The following is a 20,571-nucleotide window of genomic DNA, read 5'->3' as shown; positions in this document are numbered from 1 at the left end:
AACAGAATATAAAATCAGGGATAATCTACAACAGAGTTGGGGTTTCACTGATATAATATATGCTCATCACCTTGGTGACGGCATTTTTGCTGTTACATTGGTGATTACTGATGTATAGGTACATGTATAAGAAATTATAGCCAACTTGCGGGGAATAATCAACCTCAGCTAGACGAGCCAGTGGCTGATGACACGATCATATTCACTTCAGTTGGATATGACACACCACACAAAATTTACAACAGCCCAAGAATGAGAGAGTAAGATTCTTTATTACACATCACGACCTCGGCACCTCAACCATCAAACCTACTTACTGGTACAGAAAGGTCGATGACACCTTTGTCATCCTACGTCAACACCAAGACCCAGCTACCCTCCTGCAACACCTCAACCAACAGCAACTCCGGGTTCAGTTCACCTTCGAAACAAATGGCCAGCTTCCCCTTCTAGATGTCCTTGTAACCAGAACCCCAGATGATAGGGTAGAAACTAGTGTCTACAGAAAGCCAACCCACTGTGACCAATACATCCATTTGACTCCAAACCACCCCTTGAAAACCGAAACTGGAATCATCTCTACCCTTACCAGACGGGCCATAAACCTCTCCTCCAACAGTCCTACTGCAGAAATAGAGCACCTCCGCCATATTTTCACCAAGTTCAACCACTACCCGCCAAAGTTAGTTGATAAAATTATCAGCTCCACACTCCATCCAATAAGAAAATAGGCCAACAACAAACCTGAGCCAGCACCTACTCTCATCTCTTTGCCCTTCATTGGAAAAAACTTCCTACCACATCAATCGTCTCCGAAAGCAACAAGCAGACATCGTAAACTTCTTTACCAGCTCTGCACTACTGAAAACTCTGCTGAAAGCTAATGGCAGGGACACCTCAAAACAACGTCAGCAACCCAAAGGTGTCGTCTACGAAATCAACGGCGACTGTGGCGAGGCATATGTAGGTGAAACATCCCGGCCCATAAACATCAGAATCAAAGAACACTTTACCAGCTCTACACCACTGAAAACCCTGCTGAAAGCTAATGGCAGGAACACCTCAGAACAACATCAGCTACCCATCGGTGTCGTCTACAAAACCAAGTGCGACTGTGGCGAGGCATATGTAGGTGAAACCTCCCGGTCCATTAACATTAGAATCAAAGAACACTCATCATCTACAACAAAATCAGATCGAAAATCAGCAATATCCGACCGCATCATCAAATGCCCCAATCACAACATAATTTGGGACAATGTAGAGATATTATCCCAAAAACCACCAGGACTTCACCCAAAGAAAACTGGCAGAAGCAGTTCAAATCCGGAGACAAGCCCTCAGTCAACAGAGAGCAGGGATATCTAATCCCAACTGCATACAATGAACTGATAAAAACAACAGATTAGAGCACACCAGCCATCAATAGTAATTTAGCCTATCAGCCATGTATACTTTATGTCGGCTCCAGTTACCATTGGCTTCCTCTTATTGTCAGATCACTACCACCATCCATTGTTGTTGTTATTACCTTTGATTCATATACCTTCATGTTGTTATTGCTTTATCCCTGTTCATGTATAATGAGTATGTTCTGTGCTGTATTACTTCACACAGAGACCATATGGTCTCTGCTTCACTCTTGCTTGACATCTGTATAAGGATCCATACCGAATGTAATAAAGAAGTTGTTATCCATAAAGAATCTTACTTTCCTATTACTCACTAACTTCTAATAATGCCAACTCAGCCCAAGAATGGACTTTCCATGTTATTTAATCTATCTATGTTTCTTTGTTGATCACGAGAGTGAGTGAGTTGAGTTTTACGACGCACTCAGCAATATTCCAGTTATATGGCGGTGGTCTGTAAATAATCGAGTCCAGACCAGACAATCCAATGATCAACAGTATGAACAGCGATCTGCGCAATTAGGAACCGATGACGTGTCAACCAAGTCAGCGAGCCTGGCCACCCGATCCCGTTAGTTGCCTCTGACGACAAGCATAGTCACCTTTTATAGAAAGCATGGGTTGCTGAAGGCCAATTCTACCCCGGGTAGACCTTCACGGGTCTGATCATGCGAAGGCCACAGACCCATTATCTGTCCGATAAACGTAATAGTCCCTGCATTGGTCTTTCAATAAATCTAAAATGCATAAAATATAAAATACTACCAGCAATTCTTCAGGTATACAATTTCAACATATCAGCGATATTTATCACCTGCTATGTGACGGAAAGGCACATGAGATACTAAATTACAGAAACCTTACACTTCATTCCGAATATCAGTTACTACCTCCTGCATGGATGCGGACTGCGAAAGTCGATGCTGAAAACAAACCTCTGACGTTCATTTACGAAAGTATGTCTTTTGAAATGATGATCCTTTTAATATTTAACAGTCTGCTATATTAGCCCGTTTATGAGTGAGTGAAGCAATCTTCCAGAATGCGACCGATTAATCCTCAAAGGATATAAAAACCACAAGTGTCCCACGAGATCGAAGAGTTATTTCCCCTGAACCGTTGTTTACGATTGTGCCTAGCAATACGCTGTACACACGAACTCGTCTGACACTTACAGGTGTATGGGCGCGGAATATGTGTGACTAGCGCACCATGTAAGGTAGCTTTTATTATTTCAAAATCTTAATCAGGAATGATCAGTTATGCCCATGAAAGTGGGGAACCCGTTTTCAGCAGAGGTTTCAGAGAGAACATTGTCCTGTGTACCGTGTCTATTAGTATTACCTTCATCAGTTCTAACACAAACAACTCATGATCATGCACAGTTTGCAGTTATGTGAAAGATACAATGGTGTGACTGTCGATCAGATAGAAAATAATGGAGTCTGACGAAAAACAACTTAAATTTACCGTAAAGCCTCGACTAAACGTCTGCATACCGTAAATCCTTGAATAAACGTGACTGTTCAGAGAAAACCCCACGTGAACAAACACTGTTTCATATATAAAACTATGTATAAAACTACAAGATATTTCCAATTAAGGTATGTAAGGATCAATACCCTGTACAAGATCACACTTTCAAATAAAGAACTTGAGGGAATGGCACTGATGAAACCACTCCTTTCTTGAAAATTAGAAACTTTAATATAGGGAGCTGACTGATCAGTATGTATACCCTAAGCACTAATGCAATGTCTTTCACATTTCACAGTTCTCGTCTGCCCACATTTTGAGGTAAGAGTTCTGCTTGAAATGTATTCTCTTTATTACGATTATTTCTAGGGGTTAGGGTGTAGGTTCAGGTTTTCAATTCAAAGAGTTTCCAACCCCCCAAAGAAAAAATGCTTGAGAAGCCGGGGTCCAGAGACTGCAGACCCCGGCCGGGTCCAGGGCAGAGACTTGGTTGGGGTTCAGGGGGGCGAAACCCCCCTGAAGTTAAAGAGAAATAGTGTTTTTAACACCCTAAAAGTGATGATTACACGATGCCATTTAGAAAGTGGTCAAATGCAACATATGTCATATTTGGGATTTCACTTTCTTAGTAAAGTACAAATTCTAGTACTTTTTTCGGTTGAGTCCCATCCGGGATTCGAACCCGCACCCTCAGAGTCAGGCACCTAATCGCCAGCACACAAAGTCAGCCACCTAGCCTGCTCAGCCACCGCGACTTCCACAAAAATGAAAGTCGGACAACTGGTAGTCTAGATTGCGTACTTTGTGTACCCCTCTGATAAGTGTAAATTGGCACGGCTCCCACGGCCGAAAGCTATGATTACACGATGCCATTTAGAAAGTGCCATTTACTAAGAAAGTGAAATCCCAAATATGACATATGTTGCATTTGACCACTTTCTAAATGGCATCGTGTAATCATAGCTTTCGGCCGTGGGAGCCGTGCCAATTTACACTTATCAGAGGGGTACATAAAAGTACGCAATCTAGACTACCAGTTGTCCGACTTTCATTTTTGTGGAAGTCGCGGTGGCTGAGCAGGCTAGGCGGCTGACTTTGTGTGCTGGCGATTAGGTGCCTGACTCTGAGGGTGCGGGTTCGAATCCCGGATGGGACTCAACCGAAAAAAGTACTAGAATTTGTACTTTACTAAGAAAGTGAAATCCCAAATATGACATATGTTGCACCCTAAAAGTGGAATTGATAAGCAAAAAATGAGTGAAAAAGTGGCTTTGATTAATTTACGTTACATTTTTTTAAAAAGCGTGAGTTTATCAATGTCTGGCGTGAGAGCGTGACAAATGCTTAAAAACCTTGAGTCTCTAACCAGAGGCGTGAGAGTTAAATGGCAGGCCTGGATTCAGCATTAAATGTTAGGTTTAAGGTTAGGGTAGGCTTTCTGTGAAAACACATAGAATGATAGAAGAAATGTTGGGTAGGGGGTAGGGGGGTAGGGTGGAAATCTCTCCCATATTGACACTGCTTGCACACCCAATAAAATTCATTTCTCAGAATTATCCATTACTCTACCCTCTATTTCAGTTGGTGAACTATTTCTAAATTTGAACCATCTTATCACTTAAACCAAGAAACTATTCTGTAGATCAAGGTGATAATGTAGTGCTTTGAGCACATGATAAATAGATATCTGGGTAAAAATCTCATTTGAGGTGTGTTTGTATCAACAGTCCACCATCTATGTGTTGCCATATCTGGCTGAAAAATAAAAGCTCGCAATTGTTTTTAGCTGAAATTTGCATGAGCAATACTTAATCACAGGAATTATTAAGAAGACTAACATTATACTTTTTTAGAGTTTCTTAGGAAATATGGAGGTCCGCTGACCAACATACAAAATGCAGGTCATATTAAACATGTACTGCATTTGACAAAATCACACAATAAACAGTGATTTATGTCCATACACCAATTTCACAAAATCATAATCGTTTTTATATTTTTTAACCCAAAATATGGTGTGCTTAGTTACAGTACAACTCCATAACGAAGTAAAAACATCCTGCAAAAGTAGTAATGCATGGCATGACCAAAACATGCTGTCTTCTCGCGATAGACTGAAGGCATTTTCAGCAAGCATTGATAATCCATACCAATCTCAATCTCAATGTCAGAATGTATTTCTGAAAATGGCTAACAAATAGTGTGTGTTTAATGCCCTTTCGTAACTTTATTATTAAGTTAACTCTGCTACTTCTAAATATTGCAGTGATTTACAACTTGGTTACAACCATCTCAGTTTAACATTGTCATGCTCTGTTACAACATTTTTGTCTTAGTTTTATTAGATGAATTATTCATATAACTAATGTGTACAATGTTTCAAAAAGTGTTGGTTATCTCCTGGAAGATATGTTTGTTGGGCTCATTAGTTTAAGACTGATATAATCACAGATTATTTGTTAACAAAATTAAAAAATCAGGTCTCATACACCTAATCACATGAAAAAAAACATCTGTCTTGGTAACAGTTTTATTTGCTTCATTCATATGAGAATTTACAAAGGAAACCAAACTAACCACTGAAATGTTTGTTTGTATGTGACAGTCTTATCTGACAGTTTTAAAAAGTATAATAGACCTGAAATCCTACATGAATTATGACAATAATTTTTTCAGAAATCAGTTTAGTTTATTACAACACAGCTTTTACTGCAAGCATGAAATAAGACATTCGTTGTGCCAATAAATGTGTAAAAGAACCGATTTATATTATTCTTTGATTTTTATCTTTAAACCTCAAATTTGTGCCTCTAATGAGATTTTTAGAATAAGTATGGGTCCATACTTATTTTTGTGATTATTCCTGCCCTTCATGGACTGATTTTTATCATTTCACTTTATATACTAGCAGTCTCTCACTTATTTAAGTCAACATGTGGCTGTAACAATACTGATTTGACTCAAAATCTTAACTCACTCACGCACTGGGATTATTATTTTTTTTATTCTGATTGTTATTTTATCAGTGATAAAGATGGTGATGATTATTTTGGTTCCTGTCTTCACAAATGAATGTTTTGAATGTGCATGTCCTGAATATTACATTAATTTTTTAGAGGATGTGCTTCATAACCATACATGTAACAAGTGGCATATTTTCAAAATCAGTTTTGTAGTAGTAGTGAGTGAGTGAGTGAGGTTAGTTTTATGCAGCACTCAGCTGTATTCCAGCGATATGGCAGTGGTCTGTAAATAATCGAATCTGGACTAGACAATCCAGTGATCAACAGCATGAGTATCAATCTGCACAACTGGGGACAATTGACATGTGTCAACCAAGTCAGTGAGCCTGACCGTCCGATCCCATTAGTCGCCTCTGATGACAAACATGGGCTACTGAAGGCCAATATTCTAACCTGGACCTTCGCGGGTCGTAGAAGTAGTAGTAGTAGTAGTAGTAGTAGTAGTAGTAGTAGTATTTAGTAGTGGTAGTGGTAGTGGTAGTGGTAGTGGTAGTAAGTAATAGTAATAGTATTTGTAGTTGTTTCAGTGGAGAACAATGTTTAAACCCATTCAAAGAGTCAATAAAACTGCCTAAAAACCTTCTGAATAGTTTTATTCTAGGAATATTAAAAACATGACAACCTGATGTTTTGTTTATGGCTGAGATCAGTCCTAAAATGACACTCATCAAGAACATTGTTTTGGGTCCTTTCTTGTTCACAATCATACCAACTCTACCTCCCTAAAATCAGATATTAGTTTTTGCTGTAGCATGTACTGAGGTCTGGTTTCATGGAGACTGATTTCAGCTTTGATAGTCTGTTGACAAGTTAAAAATGTTGCCTGATATTTCCTAATCCCTGTTTGAGGGATTCAAATCTGACTCTATTGGTGATCTTTGTAGATAACTCCCTGCCCCACTACAAATTCCCTTGTTCACAGAAATGACATCAAGGGTCCACAAAGTAGATTACTGATAACTCCTTGACTCAACTTTGATATGAATACACATGTGCTCAGTCCCAGTGTATTGGTATAGAATTACTGAGTCCCTTGGCGAGATTTGTACCACGAAGATATTGATCCAAGGTTTAACAGTTTGTCCACATGCCCACTAGGACAGGCTGACAAGGTAAGGATGTCTGTCATCTGTGGTATTGTGTGTATCAGAAAGACATGCTGACAAGGTGAAGCTGTCATCTGTGGGATGACACCTGTTAAGGTGAGAAAGGACTGATATTTTGTTTATAATTTCAGACTACTACACTAATGCCAGTAAGTGGAAGAAGTCCAGTTGAGTGAGCTACAGATGGGCAGCACCTCCAGCATAGCCAAGCCAGAGGCTGCTGAAGTTGAACCAGATATGTACAGGTCAAGTTCAACCAGGAAGCCAAGTACAGCACTGGCTAAAGCCACTACACCACCTCCCCCACCTCCACCACCTCCACCGCCACCAGTACAGTCTAGTTCAGGTGACAAAGATAAGAAGCCACACCTTCAAGATGGAGAAGATGAAGTGGATGCCCCGTTGTATCATCCCAAATCAAAACAAGGCGCAGGGGCATTGGTTGCACAGCCTGTTGTTCAAGAGAAAACGAACGAAGGAGGAGAAATGAGTGACGCAAGTGTAAAAGTGTTAAAGTCTATGAAGGAGAAGTACCCTCATTTAGCTGATACTTTTCAAAGGCAGTATCAGTTTGTGTCAGTACTTAAAGGTGATCTACTACTTGAAACAGAAAGAAATTATTTGCAGAATTCAGCTGAAACAGACATCACGATGATGTTCTTGAATGAGACTGACATTAACAGATCACACATGGGTGATTTATTTGCTGAAATTAATGCAGCCAGTGTCTTTTATGATTCATACAGAGGCTTAATGACTAAAGAAAAGTTGGAGTACATGGCTGACAGTGTCCTGGAGGGACGGACTACCAAACCTGAGATAGTGTTCCTTGTTAACCTCCGGGGTATAATGTGGAATTATTCAGATGCAAGTTCACTGTTTGCGGAGAAGCTTGGCAGCACTGGGGTGTTTGAAAACCTTGTGAGGGACCTTCAGCACATGAAGGAAGGGGTAGGTGAAGAAGTAGTTGTAAGTAGATAGTCAACAGTGGTCACAGTCACTGAAGTCGAGTCATGTTGACAACTGAAATTTCAAAGAAGTGGTGTCCTCTACAGGGGTGACTTTAAATATGTGGTGTCTCCTATGAAGGTGACTTAATTATATGGTGTGTCCTTGGGAGGTGACCTTAAATATGTGGTGATTCCTTGGGCAGATGACTTAATTATACAGTGTGTTCTTGGGGGATAACTTTAAATATTGTGTGTCTCCTTTTGGGGGTGCCCTTAAATATGTGCTTTGCCCTTGCGCAGATGACTTAATTATACAGTGTCTCCTTTGGGGGTGACTTTAAATATGTTGACAATTTGTTCAGTTGAGGCTCTGTGTAGTTACAATGTTTTAATGTCAGGTGACCAAATAAAGGATAGGTCTTAAAGAAATACAAACACTTCTTGAGACATGGGCATTGCTAATGGCTTCATCTGTCATTTCCTTGATGCAGGATCTGGGTCTATCCTTTGATTCCTGTGTTGGGATCCTTCACAATACATCCAAGATTCAAGCAAATCGGCCATTGCTGCGAGCCCAGAACACCAGCCAACACTTGCTCCCATTCCTCAAATGTCAGAAAACAGGTGAAATTTTGTTTGCAATAACCTGAAAACTACGTGGAAGGATATGTTATCATTTAGAAGTACCTTTATAAAGACTTTGTTCCCCAGTGGTAAAGATTGTGATTCTGTAATTAATATAAGATGGTGACATTATACTTCATATGTTTGTTCCTCAGCGGTAAAGATTGTGATTCTGTAATTAATATAAGATGGTGACATTATACTTCATATGTTTGTTTCTCAGCGGTAAAGATGGTGACTTTACTGACCTTGTCCTACGTCCTTGATGAGTCACAGAATCACCTCCTCTTGGCAGACGATTCGGTCTTTGACTTCATACTTAGGATGATCAAGCTGGCCTGGAGGACAAAGGAACATCGGTATAATGGTTTCAGGTACAGTGTGAGTGACGCGTATTGGCAGCATGGTGTTTTCAGTATGCACTGGGAATATCCCAGTCTGGTGTACATGTACTAGCAGCATACCGCAGTATGTCTCAAGAGTTTGTAGACTGGGAGTCAAGGCAAATAAGGCGTTATCCCAGCCTAGAGAGAGAAGGCTGACATGCTCAGTAGAATTGTCTGTAAAAGATTTGACACAACAGAAATGGGGCCTCATGTTCAACCTGTTTGTTTAAATGATTGGAACCACATTTTCGAAATATGGCTGTGGACTCATCTTGCTGTTCCATGAATTGTGCAAGCAGCTGATGCTTGTCTTCCTTGTTCCTGTAGTGTTCTCGAGCTGGTGGAAGGAGTGACAGGACTCGCCAAGAATGATGACAATAAGAAGTTGATTGCGAAGAAAGGTGCAGTGGAGACAATGATGAAGATTATGAAGGATGGAAGTGATGATGAGAAGTTGGGTGCTGTCAAATGCATCTGGGAGCTTTCCTTTGACAATGACAACAGGAAAACCTTTCATGTGAGTTCTTCAGCATAATTCACTCACTCAGTCACCCACCCACTCACTCACTAACTCACTCACACTTGCTTGTTTGTCATATTAGCCAAGTTTTCACTAAGTATCTTGTGATTATCCACAGGAGAATGAAGAGCTGATGACACAGCTTAAGTCCCTCAAAATGTCAGACAACAGGAAATTGTCAAAAGCTGCTGGTGGAGCATTATGGGAAATACATTTACACAGTGTAGGTAAGTGAATTCACAAAGGATTGGATCACTAGATTCAAGTTGGTTAAACCTTGGTTGGTAATAAACTGATACGTATTAGCTCTACGATGTATTTATTACAGACTGCATTTCTCAAATAGTTGCTATGTATTAGTAGCAGCTGTGGCAGTAGTCAGCTGTGTAGAAGATATTACTGGTGGTATGCTCCGGTATACCAGGAGGCTGAGGGATGGACAGAGATATTTACCTCATAAACACCTTATAATCTGCTTCCTATACTTACTATGAATTCATCAGTATGAGAACACAAATTACGAAAGTAATGTTTGGCTAAATATACTACTGATACTCCCCAACAGGTCCTGTATGTGAACTTAGTCAGTTAGGATGTGTCATGTAACAAAGATGAAAATCTAGACCAGCCAATCAGCAATGACCAGTAGGTCACATGTCACTTTTGTATCTCTAAGGCTTAAAGAAAAAATAAACTTTTGTTTTTTGTCCTCTTTTCCAACTAATACATATGAAAGACTTGTGGCTAGTCTTTAGTGGAACACCAAATTCATTCTTGAAAAATTTGTGGTTAGTTATTAACAAGTGATTAAAGAGGGTTACATGACCCTGTCACCAGAGCACTCCAGTGAACCGTAAGTGACATACTGTGAGGAAGGGTTTGTGGTTAGTTGTATATAAAATGTGGAACAAGCTCAATTTGTTGCTTTCTTGACATCAACAAAGACATGCTGAATCATTGGGTTGCCGTCAGTTTCTCTGATGAGTTGGGTGATGGTGTCACCATGGACAGATATCCACCAGACCCTGCAGTTCGTGCTGAATGGGCTATGTTTTTGAGTGCGAAGTGAATGTTTTGGAAACCTGTAGTATATGATAAATTGGATGGCTCAACTCCTACCTTGCATCCAAGATAGAAAAAGCTATTTAGATTTGTTTTCACTGAGTTAAAAAATCAAACTACTTACTCGTAGTAGTAAATGCTTGCTGATCAAAGGATCCATTGTCCATCAATCAAATAAATATTTTACTACCGGTAGAAAGTAGTTTTGATTTTGTAACTCGGTGAAAACAAACCTAAATAGCATTTATTCTTAGACTGGTGGATGTTCACGACAGGGCACCACCATTTTCAAATATGAATTTACTGGCTAAAGTGAGTTCTAGAATCAATTAGCTTATGGTTTGCTTTCATCAAGTTACTACTTCCTACTCATGGTTACTAGATAAATTTGAATCGTGAGCAAAAGGATTTTGCATGACACAGGTTATAGCATAATGATTTAGAACCGATATGACAGCAAGCAATTACAAACCTGTAAACAAGATAATTTATCCCTGGAAATGTTGATAAATTCTGCAACTCCCCACATAGGCATACCTCACATTACATCATGGAGATGCTCCCCTCTGATTGGTTGAAATTTCATGTGTGGGAGAATTGTGCTCTGTTGTTGAAAAGGTCGATTTAAGGTAGTTAACTGTCAAAATGAGTAGTTTTAGTGACAGGGTTTCATATATAACAATGCTAATAACTGATTTATGTATTTGTACCCCCTAGAGTATATGTGATCTTTAAAAACACAGATAGCTACCTCCACCAACACCGCAAGTGGATATGATAACAGTTAAATAAGTGGCCTTGTGGTCTGGTTTTCCAGACAGGGCTGTGAATGGACTGGCTGAAGGACGTGGGGCAGGACAGGATGGAGGACAGGCAGGAGGACACATCATGATCAGCTACCAGTGGGCTGACCAGAGGAAGCTGCTACAGGTACCCTACATCAGTAGACTGCCTTCACCTATTCCATGTACTAACTCCTGTCTCTCATTAGCAGACTAGAGGTTAGTCTGTTTACTTACTTCTACCCATCATCAGCAGACTAGAGTCTAGTCTGTGTATGTGTGCATGCCCCGCATCCACAGACTAGAGTCTGGTCAGTTTACTTTTTCCTGCCCCTCATAAGCAGACAAGGATCTAGTCTGTTTACTTGTTCATTTCCCTCATAAGCAGGATAGAGTCTAGTATATTTACTTGTTCCTGCCCCTCATCAGAAGACAGGAATGGGGGTGGGGTGGGTGAGCTGTCTCAAAGCGTCAGGGTAGTATTATCGAGCGTTCTTTGAGGTCTCAGGATCGAGGTTAGGCCATGTTTAATGTGTGTAATGTGCTATTATTCCTGTATTGAGTTGCATCAGAGACCATATAATAAATGGTCTCTGGTTGCATCTTCCAAACTGACCAAATTTACTCTGATGCTGTGCAGGTGAAAGAGATGCTCCGAGGTCAAGGCTACAGTGTGTGGATGGATGTAGACAACATGGGAGGCTCTACACTCCAGGCAATGGCAGAGGCAGTGCAGAATGCTGTTGTTGTTCTCGTCTGTATGTCAGAACGTTACAAGGAGAGCCAGAACTGCAGATCAGGTGACTGCACATCAAGGGAGACAACCGTTTCAGTACAGTTTACACATGAAGATCGACTTGATGCTGGGATTTCTACGTCTGTTTTCTTTAAACCCTCAGACTGCTGGTTGGCAGTCGGCATCATTACACTATTTTTACATTGTGGTTTCAAAAAACGTACCAAAGATGTTACATCTTTCTCATTTCTTCAGTTTAACCATATTGTACAACATTTAACTAGAGATTATTGTCTTTCAACCAGTCTCAAAACAAAAGAAGGGATATGCACTACCTACCCTGGGGGTGACTCTACCCAATGATGTCCTTGTTCTACGCTGTCATAGTTTGGATGACTCTACCAATGGCCTTCTACATAATATTGTTCACAAGCATTCTATATTTCATTCATTATATAACATTCATTTTTTCCATAATTAAAGCCTCCTAAATATCACATGGAAAATACATCATAACCAAAATGGCTGGTCCCCAGTAAGTTATATACTTAACTGATTTATGTCCCTTGCAGAAGCGGAGTACGCTTTCTCCCTCCAGAAGATCATAGTGCCTCTCCTGATGCAGCGTTCATACAAGCCTGATGGCTGGTTGGGTATCATCAAGGGGACAAAACTCTTCTTTGACTTTAGTGGCAAATATGAATTTGAAGTAAAGGTCAATGAACTCATCAAAGAACTAGGAGACAAGGGAAAGACTTCAAATCATGGAATGCTTGTAAGTGCAATGACCATTTCTTACAAAATTATCCAGAATTACGTTGAAGAACTACTTTGCTTAGAGGTTCATGTTCACAGGTGATTTCAATGTGAAGAAAATTTATGTAAAACCTGCAGATGCCATAAAGGGTCAAACAATAGCCAGTGGTATCAATATGTAGTCAAAAGAGTCAGACTTGGATCCAACACCATCCTTGGTTGTCCTGGACCTGTTGCCTGTCATAGCTGTAGTTTCTGTCCAGTTTGTATGACATCAGTTGTGAAGTATGTTGTGACTCGTCATTCACAGGATTTTGTGTGGGTTGGAGATATGTCATAAAAAAATGACACAGTTTAGTAGGACTCTATGGTATTGTCGGTATACCAGTATACCAGCATATCACAATATGCCTTTCAGACGAGATGTATTGCAATGTTTCCACTGTAAACAGGTTTACTGGGTAAAGATGTTTTCTTTCGTTATTCAGTGACAAAATGGCATACTGTAATACTAGAAATTGTATACAATGAAAATTGACTGACTGTTCAACCTAATCTTGAGATTGCTGTTATCAGAGTGAGTGAGTGAGTGAGTTTAGTTTTACACCACTTTATAGCCCTATTGCAGCAATTTCACGGTGGGTGACACCAGAAAATGGGATTCACACATTGTACCCATGTGGGGAATTGAACCCGGGTCTTCGGCGTGACGAGTGAATGCTTTAACCACTAGGCTATCCCACCGCCCCGCTGTTATCAGAACTGTAACATATAAATGTATACCTGAATTGCAATCTGTTGGATTACATTTTATTTGCTAGTTACACAGTCCTACAGTTTAGAAACTTGATCTATCAACTTAAGACAGTGACCATCCTTGATTGTCCAGATAGTATATTTTCATTCTGGTATGAGAGCATCAGGTAATAGGCGGCGGATTGACACCATCAGGGAAAAGGATACAAAAAGGATGTTTTCATTCACTGAAGGCCTTCATGTTGATGCTTAGTGAAGCTAATGATGCTGAATGTTGTTTGTGTATGAATTTAGCTGTGTTTATATTCATAATTGTCCATGTCTGATTTAGGATGAGACTAAGATCCCTGTGATCCGAGCAGGCCCAGTGGATGCTGGGAAGGGTGCCAGTGTTGCAAACTGGTCCAGTAAAGATGTCCTCAACTGGCTGCACAAATCCAAAGTGACCCTGTGAGTCCATAGTTGAGTATCATGTGACCATGTGACACTATATCCGAATGTCATGTGACCATGTGAGTCTATATGTGACTATCATGTGAGTCTAGTTGTGTATGTCATGTGACATTTGAGTGTATGTATGTATGTATGTATGTATGTATGTATGTATGTATGTATGTATGTATGTCTGTATGTCTGTATGTCTGTATGGATGGATGGATGGATGGATGGATGCATGTATGTATGTATGTCATGTGAGGATGAGAGTCTTGATGTAAAATGTGAAACAACCATGTGCATCTATATTTGAGTATCACTCAACCATTTGAGTCTAGGTCTGAATGTCATCATGTGAGTCTAGATGTTAATATAATGTGACCATGTGAGTCTAGATGTGAATATCATGTGACTTGTGAGTCTAAATGTGAATATCATGTGACGTGAGTCTAGATATGAATATCATGTGACCATGTGAGTCTAGATGTTAATATCATGTGACCATGTGAGTCTAAATGTGAAAATCATGTGGCATGAGTCTAGATGTGAATATCACATGACGTGAGAGTCCAGATGTGAATATCACATGACGTGAGAGTCCAGATGTGAATATCATGTGACGTGAGAGTCCAGATGTGAATATCATGTGACTTGTGAGTCTAAATGTGAATATCATGTGACGTGAGTCTAGATATGAATATCATGTGACCATGTGAGAGTCTAGATGTGAATGTCCTGTGACCATGTGAGTTTAAATGTGAGTATCATTTGACATGAAAGTCTAGATGTGAATAGCATGTGACCATGTCTGATCAGCGTTATTGATGTGTTTCAGGAATGAGAATCTGAAACAATTGACAGGAGAGCATGTTGCCTTTCTGCGTAAACTGTCACACAGGGTAAGTAGATTGAGATTTTTTCATGTTTTATCAGTGAGGTACATCTTCTGGCAAATTCCATGGTGGATACATATCATTAAAACACACACTGAAGTATTGTAGCTGATTCTGTGGATGAAGAATGATCTACCCCTAAGTGTGTCTACCGTCCGTTGCTGCTCTCTGTGTGAAACATTGTGTTTCTATTTCCCAACTTCTATACATATGAAAATCAATTAAGGAACTCCTGTATTTTTTCAGAATGAGCAAATTAATGAACTGGTGCATACCATGTGCCAAAGATTTCCATAAGATATTAATTTTGTAGTAAAGAGAAAAGGCTGAGGAAAAACAAAGCATTGATTACCATGACAGGATCTGATTTGAAGATTGTACAGATTTGGAAACTAATTCCATGCAAACACATTACCAATTTCACTTTACTGTCAGTTCCATGCACACATTTTGAATCGAAGAATAATGTCTTGCAAGTCCAACAAATTTCTTCCACTATCTTATGTATCCTCCCTGCACACTAACAACTGATTCAAGATGCCACCTCATTCTGGGATTAGTCTCCATGTTTGATTCCTCAGACAAAGTAGCAGCAGTTCAGTTCATTGAGAATCTTGACAGGTGAGTTGAACATGACTGTATAACATGTCCCATGGGATTGAAAGGAGAGAGTCTGACATGTTGATTTCAACGCTGTTGGAGGTACGACATTTCATGTGCATTGTGTGATGTTGCATGAGCGTCGTATGTCTCCTAAAAATCATGCTATACATCAAGATGCAACATGTTCAGATATCATTTGGAAAAATGCTCTGGAATAGGTCTGTGACTTCGGTATTGCTTAATTAATTTCCATATGTGTATTTGAAAACAGTAGGAATTTTGTGCTTGTGAGCGCTGCCCGGAGTTCTACATATTATTGTTCTGTGAAAGGATGCAAATAATATGTACTCTCTGATAACACTAAAACATGCATCATACTTTTTATTCCACTGATATTGTCAGTTTGATGTTTATAATTAATTATGTGATTAATGTCTGGGTTGAATATTGCTGTCATTTATCCTACAGGCTCCAGAATATTACTTCAGTTACATCGAAAGAAAGCTCCATCTTGAATCTCTGGATGATATAATGCACTTCAACAATGCGCTTGACAGTCTCTGATTGTGTAGTCAGCAACATACCACATGATGATCAAGCCCCATCTTGAATCTCGGGATGATATGATACACTTCAAAAATGCACTTGTTTGACAGTCTCTTATTGTGTAGTCAGCAACATTCTACATGATGATCAAGCTCCATCTTGAATCTCGGGATGATATGATACACTTCAAAAACGCACTTGTTTGACAGTCTCTTATTGTGTAGTCAGCAACATTCTACATGATGATCAAGCCCCATCTTGAATCTCGGGATGATATGATACACTTCAAAAACGCACTTGTTTGACAGTCTCTTATTGTGTAGTCAGCAACATTCTACATGATGATCAAGTTCCATCTTGAATCTCGGGATGATATGATACACTTAAAAAACGCACTTGTTTGACAGTCTCTTATTGTGTAGTCAGCAACATTCTACATGATGATCAAGCCCCATCTTGAATCTCGGGATGATATGATACACTTCAAAAACGCACTTGTTTGACAGTCTCTTATTGTGTAGTCAGCAACATTCTACATGATGATCAAGCTCCATCTTGAATCTCGGGATGATATGATACACTTCAAAAACGCACTTGTTTGACAGTCTCTTATTGTGTAGTCAGCAACATTCTACATGATGATCAAGCCCCATCTTGAATCTCGGGATGATATGATACACTTCAAAAACGCACTTGTTTGACAGTCTCTTATTGTGTAGTCAGCAACATTCTACATGATGATCAAGCTCCATCTTGAATCTCGGGATGATATGATACACTTCAAAAACGCACTTGTTTGACAGTCTCTTATTGTGTAGTCAGCAACATTCTACATGATGATCAAGCCCCATCTTGAATCTCGGGATGATATGATACACTTCAAAAACGCACTTGTTTGACAGTCTCTGATTGTGTAGTCAGCAACATACCACATGATGATCAAGCCCCATCTTGAATCTCGGGATGATATGATACACTTCAAAAACGCACTTGTTTGACAGTCTCTTATTGTGTAGTCAGCAACATTCTACATGATGATCAAGCTCCATCTTGAATCTCGGGATGATATGATACACTTCAAAAACGCACTTGTTTGACAGTCTCTTATTGTGTAGTCAGCAACATTCTACATGATGATCAAGCTCCATCTTGAATCTCGGGATGATATGATACACTTCAAAAACGCACTTGTTTGACAGTCTCTTATTGTGTAGTCAGCAACATTCTACATGATGATCAAGCCCCATCTTGAATCTCGGGATGATATGATACACTTCAAAAACGCACTTGTTTGACAGTCTCTGATTGTGTAGTCAGCAACATACCACATGATGATCAAGCCCCATCTTGAATCTCGGGATGATATGATACACTTCAAAAACGCACTTGTTTGACAGTCTCTTATTGTGTAGTCAGCAACATTCTACATGATGATCAAGCCCCATCTTGAATCTCGGGATGATATGATACACTTCAAAAACGCACTTGTTTGACAGTCTCTTATTGTGTAGTCAGCAACATTCTACATGATGATCAAGCCCCATCTTGAATCTCGGGATGATATGATACACTTCAAAAACGCACTTGTTTGACAGTCTCTTATTGTGTAGTCAGCAACATTCTACATGATGATCAAGCCCCATCTTGAATCTCGGGATGATATGATACACTTCAAAAACGCACTTGTTTGACAGTCTCTTATTGTGTAGTCAGCAACATTCTACATGATGATCAAGCCCCATCTTGAATCTCGGGATGATATGATACACTTCAAAAACGCACTTGTTTGACAGTCTCTTATTGTGTAGTCAGCAACATTCTACATGATGATCAAGCCCCATCTTGAATCTCGGGATGATATGATACACTTCAAAAACGCACTTGTTTGACAGTCTCTTATTGTGTAGTCAGCAACATTCTACATGATGATCAAGCTCCATCTTGAATCTCGGGATGATATGATACACTTCAAAAACGCACTTGTTTGACAGTCTCTTATTGTGTAGTCAGCAACATTCTACATGATGATCAAGCCCCATCTTGAATCTCGGGATGATATGATACACTTCAAAAACGCACTTGTTTGACAGTCTCTTATTGTGTAGTCAGCAACATTCTACATGATGATCAAGCTCCATCTTGAATCTCGGGATGATATGATACACTTCAAAAACGCACTTGTTTGACAGTCTCTTATTGTGTAGTCAGCAACATTCTACATGATGATCAAGCCCCATCTTGAATCTCGGGATGATATGATACACTTCAAAAACGCACTTGTTTGACAGTCTCTTATTGTGTAGTCAGCAACATTCTACATGATGATCAAGCTCCATCTTGAATCTCGGGATGATATGATACACTTCAAAAACGCACTTGTTTGACAGTCTCTTATTGTGTAGTCAGCAACATTCTACATGATGATCAAGCTCCATCTTGAATCTCGGGATGATATGATACACTTCAAAAACGCACTTGTTTGACAGTCTCTTATTGTGTAGTCAGCAACATTCTACATGATGATCAAGCTCCATCTTGAATCTCGGGATGATATGATACACTTCAAAAACGCACTTGTTTGACAGTCTCTTATTGTGTAGTCAGCAACATTCTACATGATGATCAAGCTCCATCTTGAATCTCGGGATGATATGATACACTTCAAAAACGCACTTGTTTGACAGTCTCTTATTGTGTAGTCAGCAACATTCTACATGATGATCAAGCTCCATCTTGAATCTCGGGATGATATGATACACTTCAAAAACGCACTTGTTTGACAGTCTCTTATTGTGTAGTCAGCAACATTCTACATGATGATCAAGCTCCATCTTGAATCTCGGGATGATATGATACACTTCAAAAACGCACTTGTTTGACAGTCTCTTATTGTGTAGTCAGCAACATTCTACATGATGATCAAGCTCCATCTTGAATCTCGGGATGATATGATACACTTCAAATACGCACTTGTTTGACAGTCTCTTATTGTGTAGTCAGCAACATTCTACATGATGATCAAGCCCCATCTTGAATCTCGGGATGATATGATACACTTCAAAAACGCACTTGTTTGACAGTCTCTTATTGTGTAGTCAGCAACATTCTACATGATGATCAAGCTCCATCTTGAATCTCGGGATGATATGATACACTTCAAATACGCACTTGTTTGACAGTCTCTTATTGTGTAGTCAGCAACATTCTACATGATGATCAAGCTCCATCTTGAATCTCGGGATGATATGATACACTTCAAAAACGCACTTGTTTGACAGTCTCTTATTGTGTAGTCAGCAACATTCTACATGATGATCAAGCTCCATCCAGAATCCCTGGATGATATGATACACTTCAAAAACGCACTTGTTTGACAGTCTCTTATTGTGTAGTCAGCAACATTCTACATGATGATCAAGCCCCATCTTGAATCTCGGGATGATATGATACACTTCAAAAACGCACTTGTTTGACAGTCTCTTATTGTGTAGTCAGCAACATTCTACATGATGATCAAGCCCCATCTTGAATCTCGGGATGATATGATACACTTCAAAAACGCACTTGTTTGACAGTCTCTTATTGTGTAGTCAGCAACATTCTACATGATGATCAAGCCCCATCTTGAATCTCGGGATGATATGATACACTTCAAAAACGCACTTGTTTGACAGTCTCTTATTGTGTAGTCAGCAACATTCTACATGATGATCAAGCTCCATCCAGAATCCCTGGATGATATGATACACTTCAAAAACGCACTTGTTTGACAGTCTCTTATTGTGTAGTCAGCAACATTCTACATGATGATCAAGCCCCATCTTGAATCTCGGGATGATATGATACACTTCAAAAACGCACTTGTTTGACAGTCTCTTATTGTGTAGTCAGCAACATTCTACATGATGATCAAGCCCCATCTTGAATCTCGGGATGATATGATACACTTCAAAAACGCACTTGTTTGACAGTCTCTTATTGTGTAGTCAGCAACATTCTACATGATGATCAAGCCCCATCTTGAATCTCGGGATGATATGATACACTTCAAAAACGCACTTGTTTGACAGTCTCTTATTGTGTAGTCAGCAACATTCTACATGATGATCAAGCCCCATCTTGAATCTCGGGATGATATGATACACTTCAAAAACGCACTTGTTTGACAGTCTCTTATTGTGTAGTCAGCAACATTCTACATGATGATCAAGCCCCATCTTGAATCTCGGGATGATATGATGCACATCAACAATGCACACTTGACAATCTCTGATTGTTTAGTCAGCAAAATTCTACACAGTTATGATGTAGACTCAGAAACAACTTGTGTTAGAGTCACCATTTTTGGTATGGTAACTATTTATTTAACCTATTGGATGTGTTTTTTAAATCCTTGTTACCCATCCACAAGTGGCAACTTTGACTCGTGAATATTTCACTGTTGATACATTGAATAGGATTTGAACAAGAGGCGAAAGACATGGTGCAAGCTTTGCTCTGTAAAA

General features: G+C 39.6%; 1 protein-coding gene across 1 annotated transcript; it reads left to right on the top strand.

Annotated features, from left to right (window-relative positions):
* Positions 1 to 7,200: 7,200 nt before the first annotated feature.
* LOC137277406 (uncharacterized) lies at positions 7,201 to 16,084 on the top strand. Its single transcript, XM_067809115.1, has 11 exons — positions 7,201 to 7,968; positions 8,459 to 8,591; positions 8,815 to 8,965; positions 9,305 to 9,494; positions 9,616 to 9,724; positions 11,377 to 11,489; positions 11,982 to 12,141; positions 12,650 to 12,852; positions 13,921 to 14,039; positions 14,860 to 14,923; positions 15,989 to 16,084. The coding sequence occupies exons 1-11, from the start codon at positions 7,201 to 7,203 to the stop codon at positions 16,082 to 16,084; spliced, it is 2,106 nt and encodes a 701-aa protein (XP_067665216.1).
* The last annotated feature ends 4,487 nt before the right edge of the window (positions 16,085 to 20,571 follow it).

The sequence above is a fragment of the Haliotis asinina genome, chromosome 3 (assembly GCF_037392515.1).
Source record: "Haliotis asinina isolate JCU_RB_2024 chromosome 3, JCU_Hal_asi_v2, whole genome shotgun sequence".
Taxonomy (NCBI): Eukaryota; Metazoa; Mollusca; class Gastropoda; order Lepetellida; family Haliotidae; genus Haliotis; species Haliotis asinina.
This window is presented reverse-complemented; position numbering and strand designations above follow the sequence as displayed.